Source organism: Stegodyphus dumicola, chromosome 6 (assembly GCF_044657685.1).
Source record: "Stegodyphus dumicola isolate Sdum_Otavi_A_Nest chromosome 6, ASM4465768v1".
Lineage (NCBI taxonomy): Eukaryota > Metazoa > Arthropoda > Arachnida > Araneae > Eresidae > Stegodyphus > Stegodyphus dumicola.
Window position 1 is genome coordinate 155,659,562 of NC_140773.1, and position 16,022 is coordinate 155,675,583.

A 16,022-nucleotide genomic window follows, 5' to 3' on the forward strand; every position below is an offset into this window, starting at 1 on the left:
ATAGCGAAAGTAATAATTAAGTGGAGAACTTGATATCGATTATAAAACGGGAATATCGGGAAAGCGGTATTAATTGCTTTACTGAATTTCTTCCAACGTACTTTGATTCCTAAATATAACAATAATGAAAGATCGAAGAGTCAATAATTTCTTTATTCAGAATTTTGAGATTACGTATTGTTACATATCAGCTTATTTCTTAATTACTTTTGCTGCTTTTAGGAGAAATATGAACCTAATTACCTTCAGTACAATGAAATAGTGACATTTATTTATGGATCATTTCAGATTTATCATAAATACAAATTTTGACTCTAATTAAATTCACAGTTAACAAAATTTATATAGTTAATTTTAATTACGTAACTGTTGCACACACCAGCAAATTTAATTATATTTAGAATTTTATTGATTTTCTAAAGCTTTTTAATCCTTTCAAAAAAAAAAAAAAAAAAAAAAAAAAAAAAACATTCACTCAGAAAAAGAAAGCAATTGTTGCAGTTTCATTGGTATCTCGATTACCAGTGTCACGTTGTGGCTTCTCTGAGTGCTACACTTTTAACTTTCTTAATAGAGTTTAGTATTCCACGTTCAGCGTTTGAATTCTTTAAATAATCTTTTCCCCCTCTACGTTTGCTTTAATATTAAAAGATTTTGGAATAATGTAAAAATGTACACTATTATTAAAATATTTTTTCAAATCATGCTGGTAAAATGAAACTCATAATTCAAGAGTTTTAATTAACCACTTTTATGTGTTAAATTTGTTTTATAGCTTTTCAATACACAGTGTTTATTTTTTAAAAAACTGTGTATAAACTGTGTGTGTCAAGTTGACTCAAGTGCAGTTTCAAATTTAGCTTTAACTAAAACTTTTCACTTTATGTTGAAGATTTTTTCCCTTCTTTCGTTTTTCTTTTTATTATTATTACACTTATAATCAAAGATTAAAAAGATTCCAGATCCGACAGATTCAAGAATATTTAGGATTCAGATTTAGATTCTTATTCGAGAAAATTTAGATTCTTCCCATTTCTAAAAAAGGTACGTAACCTTGTCTGCAAAGCTTTTATATTTAATTTTAAAATAATATTGAGGTCTACAGAAAACAGTTTTTCAATCCTTAAGCCCATACATGCATGCATTTTTTCTGATGTTTTATGTCTCTTCGAACGTTTCGAAGAGCTTCTGCACTGCTTGGTTGCTTTGTGGAAGTCATCTCTTTAAACAGTCTTTCAGCACGCCATTATAGGTTGCTGAAGTTATTAAGGACTTTTATAGTTTAACTTTAAAAAAACAGGCACTTCAAAGTCGTAGTTACCCTCCTCTCATTTACGACTCTCATGTGTATCGTCATCACAGCGCAGAGGGAAATTTAGCAAATAGGAGAATTCAATTTTTTTTTCACAGAAGTCTTTACTGTAATTATGGGACAGGGTTTGGCGAGCATGAATGACTTTGAAGTGCCTGTTCTGAAGTAATAAGTTATAATATAATCCTTTAAAATAAAATTTCACACAAAGAGGAATTAATTCGCAAGTGTCACGCGTGGAACGGAATTTAATTTAAATGTTCCAAATCTAACAAGTAAAAGAGAAGGTTAGTAAAGCTTTTGTTTTCAATAAGCTGTTTCATGATACATGCATTGTGCGAAGACGGCATTCTTGTTTTTTTATCTGTTTAGCCATGAACCCCGAAAAAGCCAAGTGCGGTAGACGCACCTTAATGTGATCTTCGATCGGTTATTGTTACTGAATTACCGAAGTCCCGCCCGTTTGTGTACGAAAACATGGAAAAAAGCATTCCGCATTGTGATCAACAAATCGGTTGCTATTATCGAAGTATTGTGGAATATATTTTAACTGAAGTACTGTTACCAAATAAGATCAAAATATATTACAAAAATTACCAAGGGCCAGAAAAATGTCGCCAAGTAAAGAACTATGTCGCCGAGTAGCTTGTTTTCAAATTTAATCAACCATTTGAAATTACGTAAAAAAGCAACCTTAGATTTTGAATAGCTCTATTCGATTTTAAGTATGATCAGACACAGGTGCTTCTTCTTCAGAAGCAAACAATATTCTACAGACTTTTTATTTCTTTTGCTTCTTTAAAAAAAATATCCTCTGAAAACTAAAATTGCCAAACTAAGGTTGCTTTCTTGTCTAATTTTATACATCTGCATAATCTCATCCAGTGAATGAGGGATGCCTTCTGAGTGTTAAGATCAAGAGTACGGCATCGGTCAAATGATTTCCAGAAACGTTATGATTGGTTTGGTTTGGTTTAGTTGATTATGGCAGACTTGGGCTGTCGCCTAAGGTAAAGTATGGCCGTATAGACCGACTTTCGTGACCGACTTCTGTGAAACTATTTATTTATATGGTTCCTGTTGCATTTAGTTAAATTTTGTTGCTGTCTTGAAGGATCTTTTCTCTCAGCCATGAGCTAATTTGATCTTCCTTATGTATTGCCAATATAAAATCAAACAAATAATCGTACTGGAACTTTTTTCTAAGCAGTTGTCCCGCCGGTGCAGGCTCGGCAGTGGCTGTACGGGTGCCATCAAATCTGTCTAGGGCTGTGTGATCTCTACATATTTGATTTTCAAAAGCTGTTCTCGGCGCTTCGCCTGCGCTGGTCAAGCTCAAAGGAACTGACGCTGTCTTTGTTTCTTCGGAAAACTAATTGGTGCCTGGTTGCCTTTGTCTTGCGCTCATACGAGTATATCTGACTTTTTTCATTTTCGCCTGGGGTTGAACACTGGGGGCTTGCTGTCCCGTGGATCGCCCTTAGGAGTTGAGGCTGTACTTCATACTCTGCAGCCTAGGTCAGATCTTCTTATCTTCCAGTGTACTTTAAACAAACGAAATTTTAATCAAACAGAAATATGTTATTAAGGCATTACAACTGGTTATTGATTGGTTTGTTTGAAATCAATCAGTCCAAAAATTTTGTAGATTCAGTGTATGCGATTCAGAGGTTCACAACCAGGGCAGAGGGGGGTGGGCGGATTTCATAGTTTCAGGGGCAATGCGGTCAGCCTTTATTTGCATTTAGTGTATGAATATGAAAGATTGCTTTTCTTCAAGTTTTGGATTTTATCAACATTTTCTATATTTTATGTTGTTTAATTTATGAAACACGTTAAACAAATAACCTAAATCTTAATAAATATATATGTATTTTTCGAGTTTGGGAAGGAAAAGGTGGGAAATAATCTTCTTAGCAATGGGTTAAAGAATGCGTGGAACAGAACTGGTTGACAACTACTGGCGTAATTGTTAGAGGGTAAAAAAATTATAATTCCTTTTGTTACAGCCTATTATATATTATCATAATAAAATCTAAGTTCTTAAAGTATCGCTAAATAGTTACCGTATAATTTTATCTTGAATTTTGAAGTTATTTGTTTTTTTTCTGTGGTCTCCAAGTCAGAATTCTTTTTTTTAAATTGACTCGCTCAAAAGTGTCTGTTTATAATTAATAATAAATAATAATAATGTATTCGTTTTTTGTTAGAACAAGTTGTTTGGGGGAAACTTTTCAAATAATAAATGAAATAAATACATGATTGTGGAAATTCTGAAAAATCATCAGTTTAAATATTTTTTTGTAAATGTTCCAAATTTAAAACATTGGCAGATAAAGGTTTAATTTATAGTTTGCATTTTATCCCTTCATTAGTATGAAAAACTAAATGTTAAAATATCGATATTAAACCGATATATCGAGTTATATTTTTATTAAACTCTATTTTATCCCCTTCAGATATGTAATTCAAGCTAAAATAAATAACGAACGTATCCCAGAAGGTATTTTTACGTGCGTAAGATCTTTCACTTATCATCAAAACACAGAACTTATCAGCCGATCGAGATGAGTCATAATAAAAACAACGTTTTTCTTAATAATATTTTCGTAATTTTCAATGCCAGCAAGAGTATTTATAGATTATTTCCTGCTTGAACATAACGTCCGAACATTGATTTCGTCGTCATTTTCAAATGTAATGATGTTTTCTCATGTTTAGTCAATTTACAAATATATTAGTGTAATTGCACCAATTAATGTAATTAAAACATGTTCTTAAAGCCAGCGATAAAATGACATTTCTAAAACCAGTTATACCATTAGTATAATTAAAAAACATTAAATAATATAATTAAAAGACATTTCGCTTACAGAACTTTCTGTGTAAGCTTCCTGTATTATTACTGTTGGCATTAGAAATAAAACCTGATATCAACAATACAATTTTGCAGCAACATATAAATGCAACTGTTTTTACATATTCCTTTTCTTTTTTTAAATTTAAATTAAAGGGTAACACCTTTATTTTATTAGATCGTAACAGCTGGTGTTATTTTCGTTTATAATGAGTAAGGAGAAATAGAATTGAATTTTAAAATTTATAAAGCTGGTACTGCAATTTTGATTGAATACCATATTATTGGATTAATTCGCAGCATCATACTCAAGAGTGGCGTATGAATGTAATGCGAAAGAGATATAATTATTTCTATTCTGAATTTTTAATTTTTTCCTTCAATCCATTAATATACAAATTTTCAACTCGTATTTTAATGTTTTTAAAAGGAATTAGCCTTGATATATAGCCAACATTCTTTCAACTGAGTGTTTGTTCTTTCATAAAACACATTATAATGCTCCTGCTATCTAGTTCTTATTTAATTTTAGTCATTATGCTACACTATTTTCTCAAAATAATATCTTTCATAATTTGCAGTAGCAAAACATCTCTTCTCAAACGTGCGCATGAGACGTAGGCTGAAGATAACTTTTATCAGACTGAGAATCATTAGTCGACTGTATGTCATATTCAGTGGTTTATCTATTCCTTGTCATTTTTTCCTATTTGCATTCTCTTCAGAACGCAAAAATATATTGTGGGAGTATTTTACATATGCATCTCATTATTCATTAAGCATTTACAATGTTTAAAGAAAAATAATCCATCGAAACTATTTGTTGTCGATTCAATATCTCAATATAATTAAAATAAATGAATAATGAGATCATTTTACGCAGAGTGTACATCGCAATCCCTATCGCGAAACAAATGTAGTAAACCTCACGTTTATCGATATAATTAGCCATACAGAAGATTTGAATTTTATTCGGTCTGAATTCTTGAGGAAAGAAACAGAAAAATGACTCTCCTTAATTCTAAATTCTTTTCATTAGTCAGAATTAAAACAAAAAGCTTAGTATTGTGCCAGTTAATGAACGCTTTGGAAACTTCTATAATTCTTTTAATCTGGGATTACTTCTATACGGACTTTATATTTTTACTTGTTTTTTGGTACGGTGATTGAAATGCATTGATTGCACTTGACATTTTTTAATTGGAACAATTTATTGGTTTACGACGAATCTCGCTTTACTCAGTTCAAAATGTTATGCATAATAATTTAGTTGGACATATTATTTTTTTGTGCATTTAAGTCTAAATATTTAATGATAAGAAATAAATCTGTTAAAAAAAGGATAAAAGGAAATCTGTTATCTTTGCTACAAGTATATTTTAGAGATTAATAAAAAATATACCTATTTCTCCGATGTATATCGAGTCTCAAAATATAGTCCGAAAGGTGTAAATAAAACTTCAAGAAATACAAATTTAAAAAAAAAAAAAAAAAAAAGAAAATTGTCCCTAGGCTTGAAATTTTAGTGCAAATAAAAAGTTGCTTTCAAATACATCATATCAAAAGCTTTAATTAAATTTAACTTCATTTTTCGCATTTGAATGTGTTTTTTCCTAATGAATTTCAAAGCTGTATTTACATAACATATAAAAAGCTGATCTTTGTGAAGAAAATAACATATCATTAGTGGTACATAATTTTCGCATTTATGAAATAGATCTAAATAAATACAAAAATTTTCATTATTAGCAATTAAATGCAAAATGTATGAAATTTTTTGAACGAAAATTGTTGAAAAGTACGTATTTAAGGATGATTCGTTCATTCGCGCGACGATTCTCTGCATGTTGTCCGGAACTTCTGTCTTCCTCTTATACGTTCTTGCCACCCACTGTCTTTTGTCCGTTTACCTACTCACTTGCACCATGCCAGGAGTATCATTCAGTTATTTCAGTGGTGTCACGATCTATCGGATAAGTGCAGTTTTCTGTTTTGTTTTGTTTCCTAAATATTGTTGAACTTAGTGATCATAAATTTTTATTATATAAATAACCAAACTTCAAATTCTTGGTTTCAAATTATTTAAAGACAACTTCGAAACAGGAATTCCATCTCGCAAATAGTACCACATACCATTTTAGCAAATTATACAGCATACCATTGCTTTGTTTCAGTGAATATGACGATTACAATTCTAGTATCGGTTTTCTAAAGGAAGTTTTCAAAAACGAAATCCTATCTCCTAAAAATACGGACTCGGATGGCTTTCGTTTCTGAATTCTGTCAAAAAAATTATGAAACTGATTCAGAATTCAGAAGAATCAAAATATAAATTAGCTCAAATCTTGTGGAGTCAGTCAGATGATTTAAAATTTTGAGCTCCAAAGTAATAGTCATGGGGGGGGGATAAGACGGAATATATTTTACAAAAAAAGAAAGTAAAGTTGATCAGAAGCACAAAATGATGTTTGTAACAACACCAGGGAAGAGTTTAAATAAATTCACTTCATACATGCCATCCAATGCTACGAGTGATTCTGCAGACATATCTGCACATTATTTTGTCCGCCCCTAGCTGAAAGAACTACCACACCAGCTTTGAAGCCAAACTTATTATTGAAAAGCTCTGTGTTAATCAAGACACTCCCACTGATGATTGTTAAAACAGCGGCATTGTTTTTAATTTTGCGCAAATGCGGCTATTCGAAATCTTCACAACTTGAGTAAGGGGATGCTAAGAGATATTTTAGTATCTAAGGCATCGTAGCTATGTGAAAAAGACCGAGACTTCAGAGAATAGAATACTGAGACAACAACAATGTTAGCTTTAATTTTTTTTTCATATATTACAGTAGTTTATTTGATTACGGTAAAGCACTACACTGGTGTGCAAAAATTAAGAACGAAGTCGAAAAATTAGCATATCGGCTGAACGAAGAGGCAGAGCGGACAGAAAGACCAATCAGGAGATTAAGTAAGGTGATGTACGATAGCACATGCGCAGATACGCAGGTAGACGTAAAGGGGGAGTGTCTGAGTAGTATAAAGCATGTTGTCGGTGTAAGATCAGTATTTCTGGCAAAGAGATTGCACGCCATATAGCAGTTAAAATCACACCGATTTGCTGCTTCAGCGAGAAATGGCGAATAATCAATCTGTTAGACGAAATCTGGATGCTTTTACCCGAGGTCGAATCATTGGGAAGTTGGAGGAAGCCCGCAGTGTGACAAGTGTGGCTGCAGAGTTCCGAATTTCTCACAGCATCGTTTCACGATTTTGGAGACAATTTCAAACTACAGGAACAGCTATCCGGGGGTTTAGTAGTGGTCGTCCACGAGGAACCACACCCGCAGATGACTAGTATATTGCCTCACAGGCCAGAAGAAACAGGCGGCAGACAGCGGGAGAAATCGCTAGACACACGACACAGGCGACTGGACGACCGATATCGCGTTTTACCGTGGCCAGAAGACTGCACGGTGGTGGTCTGTTTGCACGACGCCCTGTACGGTGTGTACCTCTAACGCCTGCCCATCGGAGAAGGCGTTCTCTGTGGTGCCGGGAACACCGGAATTGGAGAGACAATGAATGGGGACGAGTACTCTTTACAGATGAGAGCAGATTGAGTCTGAGTAGCGATTCTCATCGCATACTCATCTGGAGAGAGCGGGGAAGCCGCAATCATCCCTCGAACATCATTGAAAGGGACAGGTATGGAGATGGCGGTGTTCTCGTTTGGGGAGGCATCATGCTTGGTAGTCGTACAGACCTTCACATCTTCGACGCAGGTTCAGTCAACGGGACCCGTTATTGTAACGAGATTCTTCTTCCATATGTGCGTCTTTTTAGAGGCGCTATGGGTCCGCAGTTCCTTTTCATGGACGACAATGCACCATGTCATCGCACAGTAGCTGCCGAACAGCTCTTAGAGAGTGAGGATATTGAACGTATGGATTGGCCGGCACGATACCCGGATCTCAATCCCATCGAGCATGTATGGGATTTTCTAGGCAGACGCTTGGTAGCTCGTACCTTACCACCAGTAACGATTCCGGAGCTTCGATTGGCGCTGCAAGACGAATGGGCAGCAATGCCTCAACAACTCATTGACACCCTCATTCTCAGCATGGGCAGACGCTGTGAAACCTGCCTAGCAGTCAGGGGAGATCATATCCCCTATTAAAGACCGGATGTTTCTTCCTGGACACCCATCACAGGGATGTTTCGGCCTTAAGTCGCATTGCGCTCCATGCTACTTTTTCAATAAAGCTTCTTTTTATCCCTCTGATTTCTCTTTTAGTAAGTGTTGCTTACATTACTCATGTCCTTACGTATTGGGGATCTTACGGTATTAAATGTGTTGATTTGGAAAGCTTTTGTACAAAGTTATATTGAAAAAAACCGTCTCGTCCTTAATTTTTGCACACCAGTGTAGAGCGCTATGTGCTTAAAGCGCTTATGTCTTCGTGGAGAACGTTCTAAGGGGAATGCCTCGCATACACGTCACACATGGGGAAAATCACGAAAACGCCCATGCAGCCAGCCCTTTCGCGGGATTCGACCCTTCGATTAATTTTAATCACTTTCATCGATTTTTTTTTTAAATTTAGGGATTCGAATTCCGAACCGAACTACCAGTGTTCATCGACTATACCGCTCGGCCACTATATTTTCTTTGTCGTCCCGTTTTGTGTTTACTTTTAAATGAAATAGGCTATACAGAGATTTTTCGTATAAATATTCTCTAACTAACTAAACCACTTTCTTGATCAAATTTGAGATCTCTTAAATAAAAGCTGTATAAACGTGAAAAAGTTAAAAAATTTTGTTGAATTATTAAAATGAAATTAAAAAAGCCTTTTTGTGTAATTTAGTGCTGTTTACACTTTGTGACAAAGAGGGAAGATTTGTGGAGATAAGATGTGACTTTTGAATTTATAGCTATTTCGAAAACTTTAATAGTGTTGCCTTTGATAATAATGTAAAATCCAAGAATGTTTTTGGAAAAAAAAAACATGTTTGCAGAATTAATTTCAAATTTACAATTGCAATTATCCATTTGAACTGGGTTAAATCAAATTAATGTAAAAAAGGAACGGAATTGTTTCTAAATTAAGTGAAAAATCGTTTCAATTCTGTGTAAAAACAGACTTGTACTTTATATGTTGACTAATAAGCATTTAAAATACCTAGCAATTAGACAGATTCTCTATGAGCACTTATTTATCATAGCTTTCAGTTAACATATTCACATTTTTCACTCTGAGTTTATTTAAAATATAAATACAAGTCTTTACTTTAGAAAGTCGTCTACGAAGGCACTCCTTCTCTTGAGTATATGCCCTTCGTATGCTTTCCAGAACTGAATTAAACAAGTAAACGTTATAAATAAAATTAACTTTTTTCATTGCTCTTCAAATCATTAAACTTCCAATTTACGTCTGTATCTAAATAGTCAGAACTAGCTTTAAATGTCTTTGAAAGATGCAACAGCATATGATAAACAAACAGTATTGGGGAAAAAATGCATGAATTTTTTTTGTTTGTAAGGCCTTGAAGACGATATATTTCTTTAGTAGTACATATCATTTAAATAAGCAAGTATTGCAGGCAAATGCAACAGTGTTTAACTCTTCCCAGCTGGGTGTTAAACAAACAAAGCTCACCGAACTACAGAACTGCTTTATGCAACAAACTAGTGCTACTGGACGAGGAAAGCCGTAAAACCTCCGTAGTAGAGCAGTTTTTTCCTGAAAACAGTTAACACTTTTGGTTACTTTATATCGAAAATTTCCGTTTCATGCATCACTGCATTAGAGGATAAGATAAGAATTATGTTTATTTTTGTCTAAATCTAACCAGTATCTGGATTAGGCTGTGTTCGTAGTGCATTTGGATTAATTCGTACGTATTTGGACGAATTTTTTCATGTAGCTTAAATTCTTTCTTAGAGTTTGTGTGCTTTCGGCATTGTGTGTCTTCGTAACTATGACGACTAGTTGGAGCTATCAAGTAAGCCTTTATTGCATACATTCGATATTTTAAGTTCTATACTTTTTGCATAATTTAATATTTTATTTAAGTTGTGAACCTCTTTTTTATATGTATTGATACTTCTGTTCATGATGATTTATTCCACATTGACTCATATGTTGACACTTTCCACAGTTTTTAAGTTTATTTCTCAAACTATGCGTTTCGGAAGGATTATCAAAATTTAAATGATGTAGGTAAATATTTTACTTTAATGATAACTTTAGTTTTAAAACATTGAAGACATTTTTCTAAAGTTAATGACCTTGCTGTAAATAAGGGAAAAGCTTTAGGAAAATAAGTAATACTTTCTTATTAATATTCCTTAATCGCAATGCGATAAAAATAACTTTGAAATCCCATCTCAAAACACTTTTCTGTACGATAACCCTTACTGTTTACGTGATCTCGCTTTTCAGTGGAGAGATTTAGTTCGAAATCAATCATAGCTAAAGCATCAAAAAATCGATAGCAGTAGTCCCATTGGCATACTGTAAGCCTCTCTTGGCATTCTTATCTTTTTATCTTTTGTGACATTTACTAATGTGAATGTCGTGAAAGAAAGTTTCACGAATTTGCTCAAGCAGCATTTTCTTTCTTTCTGCTTCGTCTTTTTCATCTCTTTTCTTAATTAACATTGAGAAGCTGAGATTTTGAGAGCTAATTTTTCAAAAACTATTCGTGTGATTTTTACAAAACTTGGCACTTTGGCCTAATTTGAACCGTAAAATTGAAATATGGAAAAACATCGGTATGCCATTTCAGAAAAATTCCGATTTTGTGTCAGAATACCTATGTTAGAAAAATGCAAGATATGTATATATCCTAAGTCGCACTGTAGAGACATGGAAAATGCAAGTTAAATTTCGTCAATTGGCTCAGGCTCAGTAGAACGGGAGATAAAGAACTGTCCCCCCCCCTCTTTTTTGGTGCCTTTGTATATGTGAGTAAATGACATCTGAAATGATAAAGATATGTGCCCTATGAGGAGAAAAATGGAAAAATGTCTTACATTACCGAGAGCTTACCATTAAACATTAAAAATATTTTGAATATTAAAAAAATAAAAATATGTCGTCTAAGAGGTAAATAAGTGCAATCTGATAATTTTATATAAATCTCAGTTTAACACCCGAGGTAAAGTTAAGCTGAATTGTTAAGCTTAATATTTAGGAATTATATCCCCAGAAACAAAAGATGCAGAACATAAAAAATCTTATACTTAAGAAGAGCTGTTTAAAATGGAAAAGCCAAATGGTAAGTTTAGAGGAAAAAAAAAAAAAAAACTCAACATATAAATTCAGCCCCCTCCCCCGCAGCGGCTGAGCAGTGTGAAAGACGCTTAACACTGGTAGTTCGGTCTGGGGCACTGGTAGTGCCAGCGAATGGCTGCATGGGCGTTTTTGTTTTCCCAATGTGTAACGTGGATACGAATCAGTTTCGCTTGAAGAGACCTCTGCGGTGCATCCCTCACTTTCCGTGTAGTGCCTAAGTACGGAGCACGTAATAAGTATGTACAATAATTCATTGTAAATTAACGCCATTTTAAAGTTTTGTATACTTATTTAGTAAAGAAAAGACATAATTATTCAAGATTCCTGCGCATTTCGTTGGATTGCATGCGCAAGATGCTTGTAAAAAATGTTTCCCTCAATCGCAGTGCTTTCTCTTTTGCTAGGGCATGAAATCTGGGGATGAAAAAATAAACAAAGTTTTATTTTAGTTGTTTGAAAAATAATAGGAGAAAGAAAGAAAATAAAAATACCTTCAGGTTCTATTTTCAAACTATACAGGAATACCGTAAATTTTATATAGTTTAATAATAATCTGCTTTAACGTGTATATTAGTGCTATAAAAAGAATTAAAAGCGAGAGTAACAAATATTGTAATAGATATTAGGAAAGAAATATGGTCCATTTTTAGGTAGGGTACGAACTGCGCCAAATTTGATCGAAGATCCCCGTCCCCCTCTTTTCTAATCCACGAACTGCGCGACGTTTCCTGTCCCCTATTTCTTTCCCAAGAAGATTGGGTGCTACAAAAAGTCATTTATCGCCATTAATGGGACATTCTATTAAGATTGCAAGCCTTTACTTTCGTTTATCAATATTGTAAAAATTGTGCATGCAAAACAAATATTAATTTAAAGTCTGGCGTGTGCTAAAGTAAAAATAAAATTCTTTCACACTCATTTTAAAGTTTTATGATGCTTAAAGGAATGATGAGCCAGATCTTTTTTATTCTCTGTAAGCATTAAAAACTTTCCAAGTTGTAGATTTTAGTCGCTGATATATATATATATATATATATATCAGTTTTGAATAGTAAAATTGATAGATTAATGACATACACAAAACTGATACATAATCAACCTATCAAATATCGGATTTAGCGCACCTTAAATAAGTTTCTTGTCTAGGTAAATATTAACAAATCTTCTTAGATAGCAGAATGGTTTTAACTTTCAAATTTACCATATTAGGTAAACAGTTCTAATTTAAATTAAAAGATTCTCTTTATTAAATCTAAAAATTGGACGTATTAAGTTGTTCTAAATTCACATTAATATTATTGAAATATCTTCCCGTATTAAGCTTTCCATTTTTAGTCATTGAAGGTTATTTTAAGGTTATTTAACTTTCTTACAAATGCCATATTTTAATACTAGAAACGTTTAAATATTTATTCTGTTTTCCACCTGATCTACTTTGGCATACATTTAATTTCTAATACACGTTTAATTAATAAATTGATAATTATGAGCGTCTGCAGAATTTTCATAATTAACAAAAAAATTCAACTCCCTTATATTCATATCCTGGGATTTTCAGTTCCGTTTTAATCCATTCCTTTTTCACATATTGTTGCACTGTACTCAAGTTTTCATGTATGTAGAATTTATATATTTTGTATTGTATTTATGCCAATTTATATTTAAATGATAATTTTTACAAATTCTTGCATCATAACTCTAGTTAACAGAAGATGTTTCTAACACCTTAGCAAAGCTTAATCTTCAGCATGTAGCTTATTTTCTAACTTAGTTTCAGGCTGAATTATTTGTAAAATTAATTACTTAAAATTATTTGTTAACAAAGACGGTCGCTAAATCACGCTAATAATATTTCTAACTGTTGTAATTTATAATGCAACAAGTTCATGCGATTTATAATATAATTCATTTATTATTTTTTCAGCAGTATTGAAATTAATAGTAGATACTAATAATGTTATACATTTAAATTACAATGATTTAGATTGCCATTGCCTTCTCACGCTTTTATGCTACATTCCTAATATTTCATAATAGCATACAGGTAAGTTTAACTCATTCATTAAACATGTAAATCTCTAATTCAGCCCACTTTTGATCTTACGTGTGCTGTATCTTCTATTTTATTTAATCTATTGTTCAACCTAATTTCAAAAGGTCTTAATGATCAAGCGGAAAAGTTACTAAACATTGGCAGTTCGACCCGAGTTTCTAGTCCCAGTGATCCCCAGCTCTTTTTTTTTTTTTTTTACTTATTTACTGTGTAAAAATTTAATTTCAGTTCATGAAGTAAAAATACTTTTTTAATTTATTCTTTAAAAATATTGCAAAAATTTTTACCTTTACCTTAGCATATCTTTTTACAAATCCCTCTAATAAGAAAAAATAAGGAAAGAAATTAAATTTTTTATTTACAATAGAGACAAATTGGTACGCATATTTTCGGTGATTGATACCTCGGTGCAAATTATATGTAACATTTTCCAAAAGCAGAGTTTATATTGGATATCAATAAATTAAGGATTATTTCTCCATCTAATTTTTTTAACGTGTTTATTCCAAAATTTTCTTTTTACACTGTAGCGCTTAACTTTATGAGTTTTCTATAATCATTCAATTTCTCTAGCTATAGCAACTTTGCATACCTTCTGACAAGTAGTCATATTTTTAACCACTGTTATTTTATAATTTGTAGTACTGTTTACTTAATTCTTTTCTTCTAGATAAATTTTAGAAAAAACTTCTTAGCATAATAATTTAAATTTATTTAAAATTTATACGTCAGTGTTCAAACGCCTACTAATGTTGTTATAATAGAATTATAATAATAATATAATTTTTTGTAATAGATTTCATGCTAAGCTTTTTTTTTAATTTAACTATTAATTTCTGCAAATATTTACATGATTACTTTGATTAACAAAAAATATTTCTAGCACACTTTGATACGGAATAATCTTTTGCACGCCTGTGAGCTCTACTAAATTTTCCAATCTAGTTCAGACATCATGACTATTATTGATGTCATTATAAAAATTGTAAAAAAATATAATTTATAAAAATCATAAAATAAATTTATAAAAAACCAATTGTATAATTGGTATGCTTTATAATTATTTAATTTATGATATTACTATAATATTCCTTGCTGTAATATTGTAATTAATGAAAGATATTTGTAATGCTAATATGTATATTTACCAATACTTTTATTTTCTTTGTTAACTCTCGCATTTATTACTGTTATTCAAGTAATTGGCCTGCTTGTTAGATATTCTTTACTTGTTCTTGTGATTGTGATATGTAATTGTATTTCTTTATTTTTATTTTCCTCTTGGCTACAATTGGCTTCGAAAAGTAAAATTGTAACCCTGTAGGCAAAGGGCAAAGAAATTTTGATTGGCATAGTTGGACTATACCAAAACGAGGGGGGGGATTTTCATTAGCGCAGTTAGAGTACATCCCATTTTTAGTATGATTTACCTAATTAAAAATTCCAAATTATCAAATAGCTTTAAAGTCCTTTTCTCAAACGAGCTTTTGGTAAGTAGGCAAACAGCTGCCCTATATTTCTGTATATAAGCCCAGAAATTTAAAAAAATGTTGTACTCGTTTGCTCGGTTTTAGTTGCATATGGGATTAATAAAACGAGTTTAAAATTGATTACAAATAATTTATTCGCAAAAATGATAAATACGTTAAATAACGAAACAAATTTTACTTTTAATTTAGTCTGAGTATGCTTTCATCAAATTTTTCAATGTTGGTATCGGATTCGGAATTTTCTAGCAATTCTTAGAAATCTCAATCTGCTGCTGACAAATACAACATATTTGAGTAACTGAATGATATTTTTTTAATGGATGGAGACTTAGTAGTAACCTTAGCTAAGTTAGACGATTAATTATTCTTTCTTTCGGCAATATATAGCCAGATTCGTAGAATGATTTTAAATTCGGATACGGTTTTTAAGTGTTAGCTGATGTTTTGAGAAAACGCTTACCTTTTTAACTTATACATGGATCAGCTTATAGTCAGAAATATATGTAATAATCCTAATTTAGACACTTAATACTACAAAATTGTAAAATTAAACTTGTTTGAATCTTCTATTACTCTAACGGCAAATATTTATTTTTCTTGTGAAAGAATGATTTAAAATTAATACACCTTTATAGAACTTTGTAGTTCTCAACATTTCTAAGAATTCATTCGCTTCGCGATCTGTAATTTCTCAAGCAATTTGCCTTAAATAAAAGTAATTTCCATATCAATATTTCGTATAAGAACATTTTTTTTAAATATTTGTTTTATTTTCATATTATCTAGGTTCTGACTGAATTTTTTTAATTAAAAAAGGGAGTTTATGTTAAAATAAAAAGAATTAAATTCTTTTCCCGTATTTTTAAAACATTAGAAACGTTAGAAAGCAGCAAGAAGTGAATGAGTTATCAACTCGTGGATTTTCTCAAGGTTAAAAAAATGTGTAACTTCTTCCACACGCAAGCCCCCTCCTTCGAGACCGCGAAGTTCAGTGAATCGAAAT

General features: G+C 32.1%; 1 protein-coding gene across 7 annotated transcripts in view; it reads left to right on the top strand.

The window, feature by feature from the left end:
• LOC118189660 (prolyl endopeptidase FAP-like) overlaps positions 1 to 16,022 on the top strand; it is a 529,287-nt gene that overhangs the window by 375,535 nt on the left and 137,730 nt on the right. Inside the window, exon 1 of one of the 7 annotated variants that reach the window (XM_085819076.1) lies at positions 9,885 to 10,181. The exons of the other annotated variants lie outside the window; for them this stretch is intronic. Coding sequence (XP_085675202.1) covers positions 10,158 to 10,181 — 24 coding nt within the window. The 5' untranslated portion in view covers positions 9,885 to 10,157. Of the gene's footprint in view, positions 1 to 9,884; positions 10,182 to 16,022 lie in introns of those variants that run through there. 7 annotated transcript variants of the gene reach the window in all.